Genomic DNA, 19,477 nt, shown 5'->3' with positions numbered 1-19,477 from the left:
ATGAAAAAAAAGATGGTATTTTCAACAAATGGTGCTGGAAAACTGGAAATGCACATGCAAAAGAAATAAGTTGGATCCTTATCTAATACCATATACAAAAATTAATTCAAAATAGACCAAAGATCTAAATGTAACACCCCCCACCCAAAGTAAAAGGCTTAGAGAAAAACAAGACAAAACCACCCTAACTTTGGGTTTGGCCATGATTTCTTGGATATGACATCAAAGGCACAGGTAACAGAAGAAAAAATTGGCATAAAATTTTTTTAATCTTGTATATTAAGAGACACTACCCATGGAGTAAAAAAACAACTCACAGAATAGGAGACAATATTTGCATTTACATAATAAGGATTCAATATCTAGAATATATAAGTCCTAAAATTCAACAACAATAACAAAAAACAAATGACCCAGTTTAAAACCGGGTGAAGGACTTGAACAGACATTTCTCCACAGAAGATAATGAATGGCCAATAAACACATGAAAAGATGAGCAACGTCACCAATCATCAAGGAAATGCAAATCGAAACTACGATGAGATATCACCTCACAGGCATTAAGGTGGCCGCTATAAAACATCAGCCACAGAAAACAAGTATCGGTGAGGCTGTGGAAAAATTGGAACTGTTGACACCATTGGTGAGAATGTAAAGTAGTGTAGCCACTGTGGAAAGCAGTTCATTTAAAATAGAGCTACCTCGGGGCGCCTGGGTGGCGCAGTCGGTTAAGCGTCCGACTTCAGCCAGGTCACAATCTCGCGGTCCGTGAGTTCGAGCCCCGCGTCAGGCTCTGGGCTGATGGCTCGGAGCCTGGAGCTTGTTTCCGATTCTGTGTCTCCCTCTCTCTCTGCCCCTCCCCCGTTCATGCTCTGTCTCTCTCTGTCTCAAAAATAAATAAAAAAAACGTTGAAAAAAAAATTTTTAAATAGAGCTACCTCACTTAACAATAGAACTACCATATGGGGCGCCTGGGTAGCTCCGTCAGTTAAGCATCCAACTGGGGCTCAGGTCATGATCTCACGGTTCCTGAGGTTGAGCCCCACACCAGGCTGTCTGCTTTCAGCACAGAGCCTGGTTCGTATCCTCTGTCTCCCTCTCTCTCTGCCCCTCCCCTGCTCTCTCTCTTTTTCTCTCCCTCATAAGTAAATAAACACTTAAAAATAAATAGAACTACCATATGGTCTAGCAATTCTACTTCTGGTATACACGGACAAGAATTGAAAGCAGGGTCTCAAAGAGACATCTGTACACCCATGTTCACAATAGCTAAAACTTGGAAGCAACACAAGTAAGTGTTTAACAGCAGACGAATGGATAAGCGAAATGTGACATATACATACAATGGCATATTATTCAGCCTTAAAAAGGAAAGATATTCTGTAATATGCTACAATACGGACAAACTTTGAGGACATTATGCCAGGTGAAATAAGCCAGTCGCCAAAAGACAGATACTGTAAAAGTCCACTTATTAGAGTAGCCAAGTTCATAAAGACAGAAATTGTAATGATGATCGCCAGGGGGTGGAGTGGGGAAACGGGGATGGACAGTTATTGTTATTGGGTATAGAGTTTCAGTTTTACAAGATGAAAAGTGTTATGGGGATGGATGGGGGTAATTTCTGTACAACAATGTGAATATATTTAATACCACTGAAGAAGAGTACACTTAAAAATGGTTAAGACAGTAAATTTTATGCATATTTTACTACAATTTTAAAAACGCTACAAAACAATAAGTATGTGTAAAGGACAATGGTGACAAAGATGACCCATCTCTTACCTTCATCAAGCAGCCAGCAAACACAAGGAAGCCTCTTGAATGCAGATGTTTGGCCAACGAGAACCCAAATCCCGAGTCACAGCCTGTGACCAGGACAGCTTTGCTGCCAACCTGTTTTAGAAGGTCATACCCCACGTTAGGAACCCAAGATCCTATGAGCATAGTGATCAAGCCTCTTCTGGGCAGTAACGATTAGTGCTTCCTGAGTGAGCCAGTCCTGGCCCTGCCCACCCGCCTCTAGCTTTCTAGAGAAGCACCATGGTATAGTGGGAAATGCTGGGACTCAGAATCAGACCAGGTTCTAACCTTTCTGGCATCAGTTCCCTAATCTATAATCCCCAACACCACCATCCCCATCATTATGGTATACTGATCGTTTCTTACCATATGCAAGGCACTGTGCACGCATTTTTCTTACTTAATCCCCATAGTAACTCCATACTGTATGATTATTATACTACGTTGCAAGTGAGGAAATAGATATTTTCTAAATGCCCAAGGTGGTAGAGCTGGAACTGAAACCAGGAATGAGAGATTCCAGAGTCTAAACTCAACCCCTAACTTCATTTGATAGGGGTAAAGGGGGGGCAGTTAAGAGAGTGGAAAGTGGTTCCAGCTGTCTCAGAAGCACTGAGGCCCTGCTCTGAGGGTGGCCTGGGGCCGGCGGGGGGGGGGGGGGGGGGGGTCGGAAGGGAAGGGCTCTGACCACCTGGCTGGTTTTCAGCTGGGCTGCCACTCACCGGGTTCACCTCATCAGAGTAAGTGCGCAGGCTGACAGGGACAGGGGAGGCGGAGTAAAGCAGCAGCATGCGTCTGCAAGAGAGAAGGAAACCATGAGTAAAGTCTGTGGTCACACCTGGCCCTGTTCCTGGGTACCAGTGAGCACCCCACTGCTCCCCACCCCAAGCCCCTGAGGACAATCTGCTGGTACTAGTGAGGAAGAGGACCTTTTTCCTCCGGGGTTGCTAGGCTGGGACAAAGTAAGCCAGCAGTTTGCAGCAGCCATTTTTGCCACTGTGTAAGGAATGGAATCGTCCTCCAGTAATGCAGCTTGGTTAACAAAGCCTTTTGCAAATTCAATGTCTTAACCCTTAGGTGTTACGCTGCTTCCTGATAGCTATTTTTCAATTAAACTTTTGTTTTTGAAATAATTGTAGATTCATATGCAGTTAAAAAATAACACAGAGACATGTCCTGTAACCCTTTACCCAATTTCCCCCAATGGCAACATTTTGCAAAACTATATAGCACAATATCACAATCAGGATATTGACATACAGTGAAAATACAGAAGATTTCCATCACCACAAGGATCCCTCATGTTACCCTTTTATAGCCACACCCACTTCTCTCCCACCTCGTAGCCTCTTTAACCACCAATCTGTTCTCCATCGCTACAATTTTGTCATTTCAAGAATGTTATATAAATGGAGTCACACAGTATATATAACCTTTTAGGATTGCTTTTTCACTGAACATAATTCTCTGGAGATTCATCCAGATTGTTGCATGTACCAATATTCTTTTTTTATTGCTACATTGTATTTCATGGCATGGGTATACCACAGTTTAACCATTCAACTATTTTTGTTTGTTTTTAAGTAGGCTCCACATCCAACATGGGGCTGGAAATCACCACCCTGAGATCAAGAGTTGTATGCTCTACTGACTGAACCAGCCAAGTGCCCCTGACCATTCAACTATTAAAGGGCATCCAGAATGTTTCCAGTTTGGAGTTATTACAAATAAAGCTGCTATGAACATTCCTGTACAAGTTTTTGTGCAAATCTATTTTTCTCTTGGGTAAATGCCCAGGAGAGCAATTGCTGGGTCATATGGTAGTTGCATGTTTAGTTTTTAAGAAATCTTCAAACTGTTTTGCAAAGTGGCTGAAGCCTTCTACGTTACAGCAGCAACGGATGAGTGATCCAGTTTCTCCACATCCTCGCCAGCATTTGGTGGTCTCACCACTTTTATTTTAGCTATGCTGATGACTAAAAAAGATAATCTCACTGTTTCTAATTTGCATTTCTCAAATGGCTAATGATGTTGAACATCTTTTCATGTACTTATTTGCCATCTGTATATGTGTTTTGGTAAGATGTCTCTTCATGTCTTTTGTCTATATTCTTTTTTTAAGATTTTATTTTATTTATTTTTTTATTAAAAATTTTTTAACGTTTATTTTTGAGAGACAGAGAGAGAGTACAAGCTGGGGTTGGGGGAGCAGAGAGAGAGGGAGACACAGAATCTGAAGCAGGCTCCAGGCCTCTGAGCTGTCAGCACAGAGCCCGATGCAGGGCTTGAACTCACCAACCGTGAGATCATGACCTGAGCTGAAGTCAGTGCTTGACTGACTGAGCCACCCAGGCACCCCAAGATTTTATTTTTAAGTTACCTCCACACCCAACATGGGGCTTGAACTCACAACACCGAGATCAAGAGTCGCACGCTCCTCTGATTCAGCCAGCCAACTGCCCCTCACTATTGAGTTTTGAGAGTTTGTTACATGTTTTAGATGCTAGTTCTCTGTCACATATATAGTATGCAAATATTTTCTCCTATCCTGGAAGTTGTCTCTTCATCCTCTTCACAGGCTCTTTCGCAGAGGGAACGTGTTTCATTTTGATGAGGTCTGACATCAGTTTTTCCTTTTATGGGTAATGCTTTTGGTGTCAAGTTTTGGAACTCTGTCTACCCCAGAATCCAAAGATTTTCTCCTGTTTTTTTTCTAAGAGTGTGATAGTTTTGTGTTTTACATTTTAAGTCCATGATCCATTTTGAGTTAACTTTTGTATACAATGTGAGACTTAGGTCAAAGTGCATTTTTTTTTTTTTTTTTTTTTTTTTTTTTGGCCTAAGCATGTCCAATTGCTCCAGAACCATTTTTTGAAAATGTTGTCTTTTCTGCATTGGATTGCTTTTGCACCTTTGTCAAATATCAGTTTGGCATATTTGGGTGGGTCTATTTCTGGATTCTCTCTTCTGTTTCATTGAGCTATGTGCTCCCATCTTTTCTTTTTCAAAACTGTTTTTGCTATCCTATTTTCCTTGCCTATTCATACAACTTCTAGAACAATCTTATCCTTATCTACAAAAATCTGGCCGGAGTTTTTATACAAATTGTGCTAAGCTTGTATATCAATTTGAGGGAAATTGACATTTTTACCTTTTTTGAGTTCTTCGACCCCTGAACATAGTATGGGTTTATTTAGATTGTTGATTTCTTTCATCAGCACTGTATATTTTCCTGCATACAAATCCTGTACATGGTTACTGTATTTATGCTTCAGTAGCTCATTTTTTTGAGTTTTTTAAATGGTATTGTTTTAAATTTTGATATCCACAGTTCATTGCTAGGATATAAAAATACACTTTATTTATATTCTTTTATTTTGTGTGCTATCATGATTCCTGAAAGAAACCTATTTTTTCATGGTTCATATTTTTGTGTATTACTGAATTCTATTTGCTAATATTTTAAGAATTTTTGCATCTGTATGCATGAGGGATATTGGTCTGTGGTTCTTTTTTTTTTTTTAATGTTTATTTATTTTGAGAGACACAGGGACGGGGGAGGGGCAGAGAGAGCGGAGAGAGAGAGAATCCCAAGCAGGCTCCACACTGTCAGTGTGGAGCCCGACGCAGGGCTCGATCTCACACACTCTGAGATCATGACCTCGGCCAAAATTGAGAGTCAGATGCTCAACCAACTGAGCCACCCAGGCACCCCCTCTTTTTCTGTACAGTATTTGTCGAGTTTGGAATCAGGGTAATACTACCTTCCTAAAGTGCAAAGTGTTCGCCCTGGGTAGGGATTGAGTTCTGGCTCCCTATGAGGTCTCCACTCATACTCCCTGCCTGGGAGGGGTCGGGATGTCTCACTACTGCTCCCCACATGCACAGGAGTGTGGTCTCACTACTGCTGAGAGGTTGGAAAAGTCCTGACTCTCCCTGACTCCCACCCACACAGGCAGGGTGCCTGATTACTGCTGGGTGAGAACAAAAGTCCTGGCCCCTCGTTGGCTTTCTCGGACACTACCCCTGATGGAGGGAGTGCGGTACCTCACTACAGCCTGGTGAAGGTGGAGGTGCAGGCTCAACACCTCACCATCGGCGGGGAGGCCACAGCTTTTTTCTATGGTGGCTGCCTAGAGTGCAGTGATTATTGTCCACAGTTTCCTGTCTTGTTAGGCTGGTCTTTTGGCTAAAGAGAGCCAGCTTTTGCTGGGGTTTTTTGTGCCTAGGCTCACTGGCATTTTTGGGTCACTAGCCTCTTCAGCTCCAAGTGTGGGATAGATGAAGGGGAAAGAAAACCTAGAGAGCTCATCACTGTGTTGTTTCTTAGTCCCCGAGGTCCCTAGCTGATCTGCCTTCTTCTCTCCATCTTCTAGAAACTTGCTATGCTTGCTTTACATAATACCCGGGGGGTTTAGTCGTACCTTTTGGAAGCCAATAGAGAAAAGTACATCTACTCCATCTTTCCAGAAGGAGAAGTGCAGTTAGTTTTTAAACGAATATTAAACCAGAAATGATAAATGGAGGTGGTGGAGGCAAGTGAGCAGCTGGTAACAGGGGAGAGAAGGTAGGAGATAGACTTGTACTATTTTCTACCATTTGAATTTTGTACTCTGTTAATATATTATCTACTCAAAACAAAGATTTTTAGATATTCATAAAAATGTGTTATCCAACATTCTTCAAGAACAATGGGTTCACTAGCCAGAAACAAGGGTCCAGTAGAAAATCTTCCAGAGTAAACTCCTGTCCTTTTGAACTGTCATAGAAGAGTCTCTTTGGATTTTAAATCCTAGTACATGCTGGTCTCATGAGCAGAATGGTACAGTTAGAATGCTCAAAGGTAGTTAAATTATTTTATCCAAAGAGAATCACTGTTTTTCCAAGACCCCAGAGGTTAATCTGCAAAAAAAGAACAAGGTGTCCGTCTGGACCAGATTATATGTGACCCCCCCTGCAAGTTTCTTTGTACTACTTGATACTTTGAGAAGAAACAGAAAGGTCACAGCAAGAGAAAGAACTTATTTCAAACGGACTTGCCGCCAGATTTTTTCTCCTCTACTTCCGCATTCTCAAATATATTTGGACCCAGACTTGACTCTCTCTGGGTGTACTGTAGCAGGCTGCACTGCCCAGACCCAGCTGTCAGTGGTGTATTTCTTCCTCTCTACCCAGCACAAGGCTCCATGCCTCCACACTCACCTCCCAAGAGGCACAACCTTGACAAGGTGGGGGAGTGGGGCCAAGATTAGCATGTGGAAGCTCCAGCAACATGAGGGTACCCTCCTGGGGACTGCGTGGCTTCTCAGCCTTTCGCCCTTGGCCATTGCTGGGATCGCCTGGTCCTGCTCCTATTCTCTCACTGGGAGGCTCCTGTAGCTGCTGTGGGTCCCTAGCTTGGGGCTACTGCTCAATTTGAGGGTTCTTGGGCCTGGAAAGGCCTTAACACCTCAATTCTCTAACTTGAGTTGACAAGCACCTGGGGAGTTTGTTACAATGCAGACTCCCAGGCCCTTCCCATTGACCTTCTGATTCAGCAGGAAGGGGCGGCAGCAAACTGAGGGTCACCCAAACCCCTTACTCCATCAGCTATGCCAGTCTCACAGGCGGTTCGAGTTCAACTCGGGACAGTCAGTAAACTTTCTGAGGGGTAGAATCCCAAAGAGGTAGCAGCCAGATTCAGAGGAGAAGAGCTGGCTGGCTGCTGTCCTAACCTACCAGTGCCATTAGATGGGGCAGGCACTTCCCCGAGGGCCTGTGGGAGAAGCCCCTGGTCCCCAGAGCACTGTCATCTGGGAACTTGCCAGGCCACACTTGAGATGCCACCCATGCTGGCCAGGGCATTAATCCTGGCTTCTTTTCCATCTTACCAGTCTGTGTCTCTATCCCTTTTGTTCCTCCATCATGAATCAGCCACAATGACCGGTAACCCAGCTTTCTGCTGAGAGAAGTCATGACTAAGTGATTTGACAGGCTGATCATAACAAGGTGGAGTCTAGGAGGGACAAATGTCAGGGACACAATGCAGCTTGGGAGAAATGTGGCCTCACACAGCAGCATATGTGAAAACATAGTAGTCCGCTCAACCATGAATCACAAGTGATGTGACTGCCAAAAGAATCTAATGTGAGCCAAGGCTGGAAAGGATAAAGAAGCCCTTCTCCACTCTGCCTGGGTCAGGCTATCCTGGAGTATTACACGTCATGCCCAGGCAGGCAGTGCTGAGCACTGGAGTTAAGCCAACCGGTATGCATAACCAGGATCCAGGAGGTGGTGTCCAGGAGGTGGGGAACGCACCAGTAAGTCACCTCTCCTGGGGCAGGGCAGGTCATCAGGTCATTGTCCTTCAAAAGAGCCAGGCTCCATTCTCTCTTCAATGGGATGCTGCCTTTGTGGGAAGGGCCATTTTATACTCCTCCTCCTCCTCCTCCTCCTCCTCCTCCTCCTCCTCCTCCTTCTTTCAGAGACAGCACGTGTGCATGAGCAGGGGAAGGGGCAGAGGGAGCAAGAGAGACTCTTAAGCAGGCTCCACACTCGGCATGAAGTGCAACGTGGGGCTCAATCCTATGACCTTGGGATCATGACCCAGGCCGAAATCAAGAGGCAGATGCTCAGCCAACTGTGCCACCCAGATGCCCCTATACTCTTCTTATATGAGGTCTTCTGCTAGTTGAAGCCCATCTCCAACCAAGCTTCTGTAGCCCAAGGAAATGCCTTTAAGAAAATGGTGCTAAAAGCCTAAATGCATGTTCTTCTAGACAGACATATTAATCAGTATAGAAAATATCCATCAATTTTCTAGCTGCTGAGACTTTGAATTTAACCTGACACCTAATTTCTCTCCTTTCAAATATAAAGGAACAGAACGTATTATTTTTTTCCTTGCCTCTGTGCTGCAAAAGACAAAAATGAGGTAACAGAGCACTCTGAACCCCCTTGGAAAAGGCAATTCCAGAAATTCTCGAAGAAGAGCTGCTTGTTTAATTTGTACTTAATGCTTTCTCTAAATCACACAAACAGTTCAGTGAAGCCTCGGGACATTTTAGTTAACTGGTTCCATGTATAAGATTTAAAAAGAGCAATTATCCAGGAGATCAAAGTATTGGGACACATCAATGTTCTATGTCTCCATAGACATAGAACATTCTATGTTCCAAGAGGGACATCACCTCACTTAGGTAGGACTCTTCCAGACATACACTTCTGAGTGTAAATATGACAAAACATCACACAAACGCAAACTGACAGGCATTCTTCCAAAGTGTCAAGGTCATGAACAACAAAAACTGAGGAACTATCCCCAGTAGGAAGAGACTGAGGAGACATGACAACTAAATGCACTGTGGGACCCTGGTTTGTACCTGGAACCAGGAAAAGGTCCATTTGTAGGCTATTTGGTAAAATTTGAATCAGGTCTCTAGATCAGTCCATCATATCACATCAGTGGTAATTTCCTGGTTTTGCTGATTGCACAATGCAAGGGAAGTTAGGTGAAAGACACAGGAACCCTTTGTACTAATTTTGCAACCTTTGTATAAGGGTAGTTATTTCAAAATAAAAAAGTTGAAGAGAATAAAGCAGTGTTGAAAGATACTCTTCTGTGCCCTGTGAAAGTCTTTGTCTGTTGCAGACACCTTTGGGTTTCCTTTGCTGGTAGACAGCAGGGGCTGGCAGACATCTTTGAGGGTCAGGCCTTAACACCTCCTGCATCATCCGTGTGTGAAGAGCTCTGTTTCGCCTAGAAGGTGTGACCTTCGAGGGCACCTCCATCTTTTAGTTTCTTACCTTGCTCCCTTTTCTCTATCACACAAACTCAGGGTTTTCCCTGGGAGTTGTGACAGGGGTCTGAAGAGGCGGGCAGTCAGCATTATGGCCACAAGAGGTAGAATGGTCAGCCTCCTCCCGGGGGGTTCTGAAACGCAAAATGTATACTCAGCATTGCCTTGTTGCCTTCCCGCGTTTACCTTTCAGGGGCTTAGACGGGAGTGGCCATTTTCACTCCAGGTTGTGAGAGTCCCAACTGGGCCTGTCTGTCTGGCTCAGGTCTGCTCATGGCACCAGACAGTGTCCTCCTGCACTGCCTACATCAAGCTGCAGCTTCATAGGATAGAAAGAGTCAGGAGGCTGGGTTCTGGTTCTGGTTCTGGCTGTGCCACCAACTCCTTGGGCAACCCTGGGCAAGCCATCACCCATTTGTAACATGAGAAAGATGGACCAGGCCAGTGATCCTAAAACCAAGCTAAGTAGCAACCGCAGGAAGGACCTGGGGACCTACCCCCTTGGGGATTCCAACTCCATGAGTCCCATTCTCCTGTCTGTGTTCCCCACAACCTGCCGATCACCAATCTGTGGTGACCCAGGACACCAGCCTGCACTCTGTTTGGTCCCGTGCTTCCACAGGCAGCTCTTCCAGCCCATGGCACGTATCACCGGGCTCAACTCTCCACCTCTCTCCCCCACCCCACCAAAAACAGGGTCTGGCTCTGAGCCTCAATTCGTCAGTAGCTCTCAGCGCATGGAGACTAGAGCTAGAAAATGAGACACACTTCCATCGACCTAAATTAAAACACATACACACCCAGTCTCTCCCACCACCTTCTTCTGAAGTCAAATCAACCTAATTGCAACAAGGCCATGTACCACGTGGTGTCACCTTAAGACTACTCATCGACAAAACACCATACGCACGTCATGCACATCATGACCAGTTGTGCATTATTAACAGTTGACTGGTGTGTGCATTAGTTGCCCTCCCGTTCTGGCTAACAGTGAGTCCTCCTGGCCCAAAGGAAGGAAGGGAGGCTAGGAGGGAGCTGAGCAAGGCAACGACAGCTGGAGGAGCTGTGGGTCTTTTCCTGGTGAACCTCTCTAGCCCCTCCTTTGCACACCTGCCTGGGGTTAGGCCATTCTTATCAGGAATGAGGTTCTGCCTAGGAGGCAGCTCCTCCCTGCCCTTTTGCTGCCACCCAAACCTAACTGATTACCAGCCACCTGGGTCACTAGGTCTGTAATAAATTCACTACCTGGCCAGCCACTGCGCTGTTCACTGCCGCAGCAGGTAGAGGTATCTAATCTGCTTAACTCTCGAGAATAGAAAACACATAGGGATCCCCTGGCTTGCGTGATCTTTCCCGGACACTGCAGCAGACTCTTGCTCCCACTCTGGCCCCTGCTCACCGCACTCTATTCTCAGCACTGCAGCCAGAAAGATCTTTATAACACAGTCAAGTTATGTGACTCCTTTGCCTAAAAGCCTCTCCATGCCTGTTGGAGTAGGCCTCTGCCTCCCTTCCCAACCTTGTCTGGTACCACCCTCCCCTCTGCTCACTGCTCTGTAGCCACACTGGCCTTCTGAAAGTTTCTCATGTGTGCCAAACTCCTTCCTGCCTCAGGACCCTGGCCTTTGCTCCTCCCTCACTCTAGATGGCTGAGTCCTTCTGACCCTTGGGACATCAGAGAGGCTGTCTGTGATCCCCTATGCAGTACACAGAGGTTGCTCTCTGTAAGATCACTCTTTAATATGAAATACCTTGTTTCTTTACTTTATCCTCTTCAGTGGAACCAGGGGCCTTGTCTGTTTTGTTCACCACTGACTCCCTCATGCCTCAAAGAAGCCTGGCACAAAGGAGGCACTCGGTGAGTCTCTGCTGAGTGGGGATGAGTTGTGTGTAGAAGGTCAGCCTGTAGCCCAAACGAAGATTCCATGGCAAGTACTTGGCAGGCAACAGCAAAATGGAGCCCAAACTAGCCCTTCATAGAAGGCACAAGCCCATGTGGCTCATATTCTTTACCTGGGTGCCTCCCTCCCCCACCCAAGTGGCTGAGCTGGCTGAGCACACACATCTCCACCTCTCCCGTCAGGACTAGAGTCTGAGGTCACCACCACTGGGTGACTCCAAATCCAGTTGTCTATAATTAAAACACTTCCATGCCTTCTGCTCAGTGCCTGTGGTAGAGACTACTTCAATATTATCTCCAAACAGAGGGCTGCTTTCAATTGTATTTTCCCTCAAGTCAGCAATATGGAAAAGCATTGGAGTCAAAAATAGCTTAAAGAACGTGAAAACTCAGCCCCTTGAATAAGGCACTAGTCACAATGTAGTCTCTTACACACAGAATGGTAGAATTTTAGATCTCTTCTTTTTTAAGTTTTTTTTTTTTTAATCTTTATTTTCAAAAGAAGAGAGATGAAGTGTGAGCAGGGGAGGGGTTGAGGGAGAGGGAGACAGAGAATCCGAAGCAGGCTCCAGGCTCCGAGCTGTCAGCACAGAGCCCAAGACAGGGCTGGAACTCACGAGCTGTGAGATCATAACCTGAGCCGAAGTCGGACACTTCACCGACAAAGTCATCCAGGTGCCCCTCTTTTTTAAGTTTCTTAAACAAGTTGCTTTTTTCACCCAAACACAGTGCTATAGGCAGTGGGATTCCCACGTAGTCTTTGGGGATGTTTGCCATCTTAATGCTTTGTGCTGGTCTTTCTTCTCTGTAAATATGGAGTTCTCAACCTTGAAGAGCCCTCACTTGTCTTTTGGCTTGGAAGCAGAGGTGGCTGTGACAGGCAGGTGCTACAAGATGGCAGAGTACCTGTGGCGGTGGGGACAGTCTCCTGAACCTTGAGCTCAGTCAGCTGCCCCAGGGCAACTTGGCACAGGCAGCTTGACCGCCAGTGACCAAATTTCTAAGATACTGTCACAAAATCAAGATGCTCACGTGTCAATCTGTAATCTGGGAGAATCTTGCTGAAAACACCTGAGCCTACTCTCAAGGACACCTCCTTTCCATTTTCAATGTATAACCCGCGGAATGTACCTCCTCTCCAAAAAAAACAGTGTGTGCATCCTTGCCCTGATGCTGGGCTCCCTTGTCACATTCTGACAGGACTATCTTGCAGAGGACACAGCCGGTTGCATTCCTGTGGGTCAGGATCAAGCTCTCCCTTGTAAGGGACAGACATTCCCTATACTGACATCCTTGAAAAAGGTGAGGAATCAGCAGGAAACAGGAACACAGGAGGCAGGGCTTAGGCAGGAAAAAGAACATATGTGATTCGAGATATGAAGTCTGGATGGGCCGTGGCAATACCAAGTGGGAAAGGAAGGCCCTGTCCTACTGAGGAGGGCAAGCTGGGTTTAGGCAGGAATCTTCCTAGGAGGGGACCCCACACTGAGCAGCTTTAAGACCAGTGAGCTTCTGTGTGAGATTCCAGTTCTGACAATTGGCAGGTTGCCTCCAATGTGTCCTACCTGGCTGTTTTGTTTGGCCAGCCTTGTGTTTTAAAAAGCAATGCAACTAGGGCAATGCAACTAGGCCGCTAAATTATGCTTGAACTCAATACAAAGTTTACACTTACTGTCTATCTTAAGCCTACCTACAATCACCTTTGTTAACTTCCTGGACTCCATGGGCGTTAGAGTTTGAAATCCCTATGCAGATAGAGACATATTATCCTTTGGCTATTTCCCTTCTGATTACCTAGTATATATGGCCTTGCCTAAAAGTTCCAGCCCAGCTCAGCTACACATGCTAACTACATAGTTAACAGGGACTTCCTTAAGGCCATACAACCGGGAAACCTGACAAGGTTTAAAGCCCTAATTTGAAAAAGATGCCTGTTATTCCTTAGAGATAGGACTATTCTGGAACCAAAGTCTAAAAGCATTATATGGAACATTAAATGATACAGTAGAGGATGGTCTCACCATTTTATCATAAATGCAGGGGTGACTCATATGGCTATGTGTGACAGAGCCCTTCGGTACAAGCCCAGTACAGCGAAGGCAAACCTAATACAGGCACTTTAGTTAGTCTGAGAGACATTCCAGGCACCTGATTAAACTCAGGTGATGCCAACTCTCCTCTGATAATAAAGCACCACCACTCTCTGAAGTCGTCATCTTTTGGGGTATCTGTCCTGCTCACCTGATCCCTGCCCTCTCAGACCCACACAGGATTTGGCCTCTGCAGCTGCAGCCCAACAGTGAGACCTCACCTCTGGCCGCAGAGGACTGGGTCCAGGAGAAAACCCATCCTTCTGTCTCCTGGCACTGGGAAAGAATGCAAATCAGCCTCTGTGGGGCAGGGACAAGTGAGCTAGCTGCAGCAGTGGGGAGGGGGACAGCCAAGCTACACGGGGCCTGAAGCCAGAGAGGGACAGGGAGAAAGCCAGTCTGCAGAGAGAAGAGCCAGGCCCACACGCAGGAAGGAGGAGAAATGGACGTGGAGAAAAAAGAGAAACACAACAACAGAACCGCCTCAGGACAGGCCTATTTCTGAGACTCATTTGCCCTCCAGTCCTCCAGCTCTGTAAGGCACACAAGATGCTTATTCTCCATGTTATTTAAATATGGTTATAGTCCCTGTTCCTTGGAGCCGAAACAATACTAGCTAAAATACACTGAAAGCAGGTTCTTTCTGCACAGCATTATTACTAATTCTTTAAAAAAATTTTTTTTAACATATATTTATTTTTGAGAGACAGAGCAAGATGGAGCATGAGCCGGGAAGGGGCAAAGAGACAGGGGTGACACAGAATCTGATGCAGCCTCCAGGTTCTGACCTGTCAGCACAGAGCCCCATGCGGGGCTTGAACCCATGGACCATGAGATCAAGACCTGATCCAAAGTCAGACGTCCAACCAACTGAACCACCCAGACGCCCCTCAGCATTATTACTAATTCTTAAGCCTGCCCCATATTCTGCGACTGCCACACTGTAGATCTTGCAATGACAACAGCAACACGTGCGTCCTCCTCTCTACTTCTCATCTGTCCTTCCCTGAGAGAAAGTGTTACCAGGGCTATCAAAATTGCCATAATCACAAATGCCAGATTAAGCAGGTGTTCCATCCCTAGGAGAATAGGACCTGCCTATCAAGTTCAAGTCAGACCGCTAAACGACAGGAGGCTCAGGGCTCCATTTGTGGGCTCTTTGCACCACCATGATGAACTCTCATAGCTTTAAATTTGATTTACAGGGGTGCTTGGGTGACTCAGTCGATTAAGCATCCAACTCTAGACTGCGGCTCAGGTCATGACCTCACGATTTGGGAGATCAAGCCCCACATCGGGCTCTGCACTGTCAGCGCAGAACCTGCTAGGGGTTCTCTCTCTCCCTCTCTCTCTGCCCCTTCCCCGTTCTCTCTCTCACTTAATTAATTTAAAATAAAAAGATATACATGCTATCAACTCCTAAATGTTTATCTCCACCCAGCCTTCTCCTCCAAACTCCAGACTTATGTATTTACCTGCCCAACCGACATCCCCACTGGAATGTTTAACATGTATCTAATTTATTATTATAAATTTTAATAGGCATATACTATACTCGAACTTAATTTATATTAGTATATATTATATATTATGAACTTAATTTATTATTATAAATTATAATAGGTATATTTTATACTTGAGCCTGTCCAAAACTGAGCTTGTGCTATGGCATTGAATATCTGCCTCTCTACATCTTCCTCGTTCTTGATCCCTCTCTTTTTTGCACACTCCACGGCTAAGCTGTCAGCACATCCTGACTCCACCTTCACAATATATCTAGGACCCTCGGATAACATCTTTGTCTAAGCCTTCATCACTTTTTGCCTGGATTATTGCAACCACTTCCCAACCAGGCTTCCTGCTTTCACCCTTTCCCCTCTTCAGACACGGCTCAACACAGGCCTACATGACCTTGTGAAATACAAACTTGATCATGTCACTCCTGCACCAAACTCTTGCTTGGACTAAAAGCCAAAATCACTACGAATTGCCCCCACGACCATCCGTGATCTGGGTTCTCATGACCTCTCTGGCCTCATCCCTCTCGTTCACTGCCCTTAGTCACAGTGGCTTTCTGGCTATACTTAGAACATGACAAGCAAGCTCCTGCTTTGGAAACTCTGCCCTTCCTTTTCCCTCTACCTAGAACATTCTTCCCCCTCACCGTCCACAAGCTCATTCTCTCACTTCAGTCTTTTACTCAAATGTTTACTCAGTAAAACATTCCCTGGCCACCCCACCAATCCCACCCCATCCTGACATTTTCTATCCCTTTCCCTGCTTCTATTTTTTCCCCCTCCTTGGCTTACCACATTAGAACGTTATACATGTTGCATTTATTTATCTTGTTGGCTCTCAGTCCCATTAGAATGTAAACTCTGAGGGCAGGAGTTTTGGTCTGCTTTCGTCACTGTCATATCTCTAACACCTAACAGTGCCCTGTATACAGTAGGCACATGATATGCAAATTACTTAAAAGGGTTTTCAGCAGAGGAATACTATGATCAGACTTAATACAATAATACAGGAAGTCTCACTGGGTTAACAATAAACTGAGGATGAACCAAAGCAGAAGCAGGGAGACCATGTAGATGCTATGGCAGTAATCAAGGGCCACAATTTATAGCCACAAAGGTCGTGCACTGCACAGCTCCAGTGAAATGTGGAAAGGTATTCTCTGGAGATACATAAAAGGGAAACCACGAAGGTGATTAGAAGTGGTCAGAGTCTGGCTACATCTTGAAGAGCCCAATATGATTTAACAGGCAAATTTAATGGAGGATGTGCAAGAGTGAAAAATAAAAATATTCCCAAGGTTTTGGTGCAGATATTAAAAAAATAATATTACCACAACTGACAGATTAAAGAGCCATTCTATTCATAAGTGCTTAAGACATTTCAAATCAGGGTATACAAACTGGGCCTCACCTGGCCGCTCCAAATCATGTTTCTAGTCATCCTTTTCCATCTACTCATTACCATCACTCGGCAAGCCCTGAACTCTCCAATTTCTGCATCTTGCTCATCCTATACCACATGTGCCTTCTTCATATGACCAAGTCCTGATTCAAATAACACTCCACCAGGATGCCTTTCTGATGCCCTAAATAAAAAATCAATCTCTCGCCTACATTTGCATTTCGTCGCTTCCTTCTGTGCCTCTGTAATAGCACTTAGAATAGCACTTACCTAAACGAGTAGGAATAGAGGTATTGAAGCATTCAAGCCCCTATCTAACTACTAATTCCCACCTGGACTGTGAGCGCCCCTCAGGTAGGATCCACGTGTTCTATCATTCACTTCTGCGTCCAAAATACCTACGCTGGTGTCCGGTAGGAAACAGACACTATACAAATGTGTATGGAGAGAGTATGAGAGTTGCACAAACTCCAAAGGTCAGCTTCCTCGCCGGCCTGGGGTGTATATAAACCCGTGCAGGGCCAGGCTCCCAACGCTCAGGGAGAAAATAGGACAAATGCTGCATCGTAAAGGATCCCGGCAGCAGGAGGCCTGCAGGCGGCCCTCCGTAATTATATACGTGCCCCTGCAACTAACTCCTCGCAAGGTTAGCCGATGACTCCGCATCAGCTGACTCTAAGCCAATTTTAGCCGACTGGCTGGAAAAAAACGCGCGGAGCTCAACGACGCTGGCAGCACCGAATCCTCCCCGAAATGGCCTAGGGCGAACAGCCAGCCTCACGCCTTCTCCCGCTCGCTCCAGCACTTAAGCAGAGCGCGGGACGCCTGAGACGCGCAGGCGCAGCCTCCCCTCGCTCGACACACCGCGGAGTCAGCGCAGCCAATGGCAGCGCCACACTTCTTACCCGCCGGCAGGAGGCTGCAGCCACGGGGGCTCGGCTCGAGCCACGCTCCCATTGGCTAAGACGGCACCGCCCAGACAGAGCCCGGCGGTCCACGCCAGCGGCTCAGCGTGCTCCGGGGCCCGCCACCACCTCAACATCCCCAAACTGCCCCCCATGGCGCCTCCACCGTGCTCCCTTCTCCTCCTCCAGTCCTGCTGCCTGTCAGGTCCTCCAGCAACCACAGTCTCAGCTCGTGCTCAAGGCAGCAGGACCGGCAGCCTAACCACTGTCCACCATCCTTCCCGAGGGCGCAGCGGGGGGAGAGGGGGAGGAGTACTCCCCAAGTCCTGAGAACAGGGCCTCATGGAGGACGCGATGAGGGGCAAGATGAGGGAGATGCGGTGAAGAAGGGGACACGGCCTAGCCTAGAAGACCGAACTACTGGCTTTTGGTCCTACCTCGACCTCTGACTACGATATGACCTTGGGCCGCTTCCTTCCCTTTTGGGAGCCAAGGTGGTCTTCTGTAAAATTCAGCGGCGGGAAGGATGAGTGCCAAGGGTTTCCCCTGGGAGCCTCGGGGTGGCATGTTCAACCCGGGCCACTTCCTGCTGAGCACATTATTCCAAATAATAAATGCCAGGCAGGCTCCCAGAGCGCGGACAGAAAGCCCGATAGGGCGGCTGGGACTGAGACGGGTCTGGGCAGGGCAAGTCCACCCTCCCACCTAGACTCTGGCCGCAGCTGCAGGGCCAGACCTACAGGAACCTGTGGCGACTCGGCTAAGGGGCCGCGCAAGGCCAAACCAAAGTGAGCAAGGGCGCAGGCGCATCCCGCCAGAGCTGCAGAGATGCGGACCCCTCCTCTTACCCGAAACCAAATGGGCGGAGGGGCTCGGGCGGCGAAGGGCCAACCTGGCGCGTTCCCCAGAGACCTGCGCTTCGCGGGTACCCGCGCTCCTGGCTTGAACCGCCGAGTGGGGGCGCTGTCGCCGTCTCCTTCTCGAAGCCCCTCTACCTGCTCCTGCTACCACGGCTTCCTACGTGGGCTACCGGATACGGACAAGCCTAGACACTGGGTGCGCGCGTTAGGGCTGCGCGGGGCGGGGCGGATGGCGGGCGTAGCCGGGGCGGGGAGTGCTCCTGCGTTTCCTCCTTCGTCCTCCTTCATCCTCCTTCAACCTCCCTAGTCTTCCCTTGTCCCGCCTGGCCGTCCTCCTGCGTTGCGTACCCCCTACCGAGCTCCCAGCCAGAGATGAACCCTCTGCCGGGCGCTGATCTCCACCGCCAGCCCCCTTCTGGAGCGGCTGGGGGGCTGGGGGGCTGGGGGGCTGGGGGGGGCGGGGCTTGGGCTGACAGGAGAAGGTGCCGCACTGGGAACTGAGGAAATCTGGTGAGGAATGAGGCTACTTCCAGGTTCTGTGTATGTTTTCTGTCTTTAGAACTCATCCGGGTTGGTTGGATGATTTCTCAGTTTGCCTTTTGATCGGATGAAATGCATTTAAAGAATTACTCCTACGGATCTTTAAAAGTACTTTAAGAATAGCACAGCCCCCAGAGTTTCAACAATCGAACATCAGGGGCCAATTGGCCACAGATCAGGATGCCCTCGCCAAGTTTCCAGTTTGAAAAACCGGCTGAGGAGAGAAGGAAGCGATCAGGACAAATCCGTGGCAGAACTATGTTTAGGTCAAATTACAGAGAAGCACGGATGGAAATGGATGAGGCAGATGAAAACTGGGGGAAGTACTGGCCTGGTGGGGCTTAAAAAAACAAAAAACAAAAACTTGTCAGCTCAGTTCCATGAGCTTCTTGAGAGTTGCTGTTTCTTCCCTCTTTATCCCCAGCTCCTGACACACAGAATTTTGAAGATCCTACCTTTGGATCACAAAGGTAGGACGCACTTGATTCTCTACACCCAATTTTCGGACAAACTCAAGCAAGCATACTTTCTTCAGTATTGTGTTTCAGAATAGTCAGTCTGTACATCTTGCCACAGCCAAAACATAAATCGTTATATTGGGTCACTGGTTACACTTTGGGAGTTATGCCTTGCTAGATAAGCAGTTAACTAAAGGATGAATTAATATTTCCACCTGGGCCCT

At 46.9% G+C, this 19,477-nt stretch overlaps 1 protein-coding gene across 4 annotated transcripts in view; it reads right to left on the bottom strand.

The window, feature by feature from the left end:
* BDH1 (3-hydroxybutyrate dehydrogenase 1) overlaps positions 1 to 19,477 on the bottom strand; it is a 49,737-nt gene that overhangs the window by 26,016 nt on the left and 4,244 nt on the right. Inside the window, exons 1-4 of one of the 4 annotated variants that reach the window (XM_030328959.1) lie at positions 18,244 to 18,468; positions 9,589 to 9,715; positions 2,526 to 2,598; positions 1,786 to 1,896 (exon numbers count right to left, since the gene is read on the bottom strand). In XM_030328959.1, the coding sequence (XP_030184819.1) occupies positions 1,786 to 1,896; positions 2,526 to 2,598; positions 9,589 to 9,671 (267 nt within the window). In that variant the 5' untranslated portion in view covers positions 9,672 to 9,715; positions 18,244 to 18,468. Of the gene's footprint in view, positions 1 to 1,785; positions 1,897 to 2,525; positions 2,599 to 9,588; positions 9,716 to 11,332; positions 11,472 to 18,243; positions 18,469 to 19,477 lie in introns of those variants that run through there. The other 3 variants (XM_030328958.2, XM_030328961.1, XM_030328962.1) reach the window with 3 other exon arrangements.

Source organism: Lynx canadensis, chromosome C2 (genome assembly GCF_007474595.2).
Source record: "Lynx canadensis isolate LIC74 chromosome C2, mLynCan4.pri.v2, whole genome shotgun sequence".
In the NCBI taxonomy this organism is placed as follows: domain Eukaryota; kingdom Metazoa; phylum Chordata; class Mammalia; order Carnivora; family Felidae; genus Lynx; species Lynx canadensis.
Note: the sequence above shows the minus strand (reverse complement) of the source record. Positions and strands in the feature narration are given on the sequence as shown.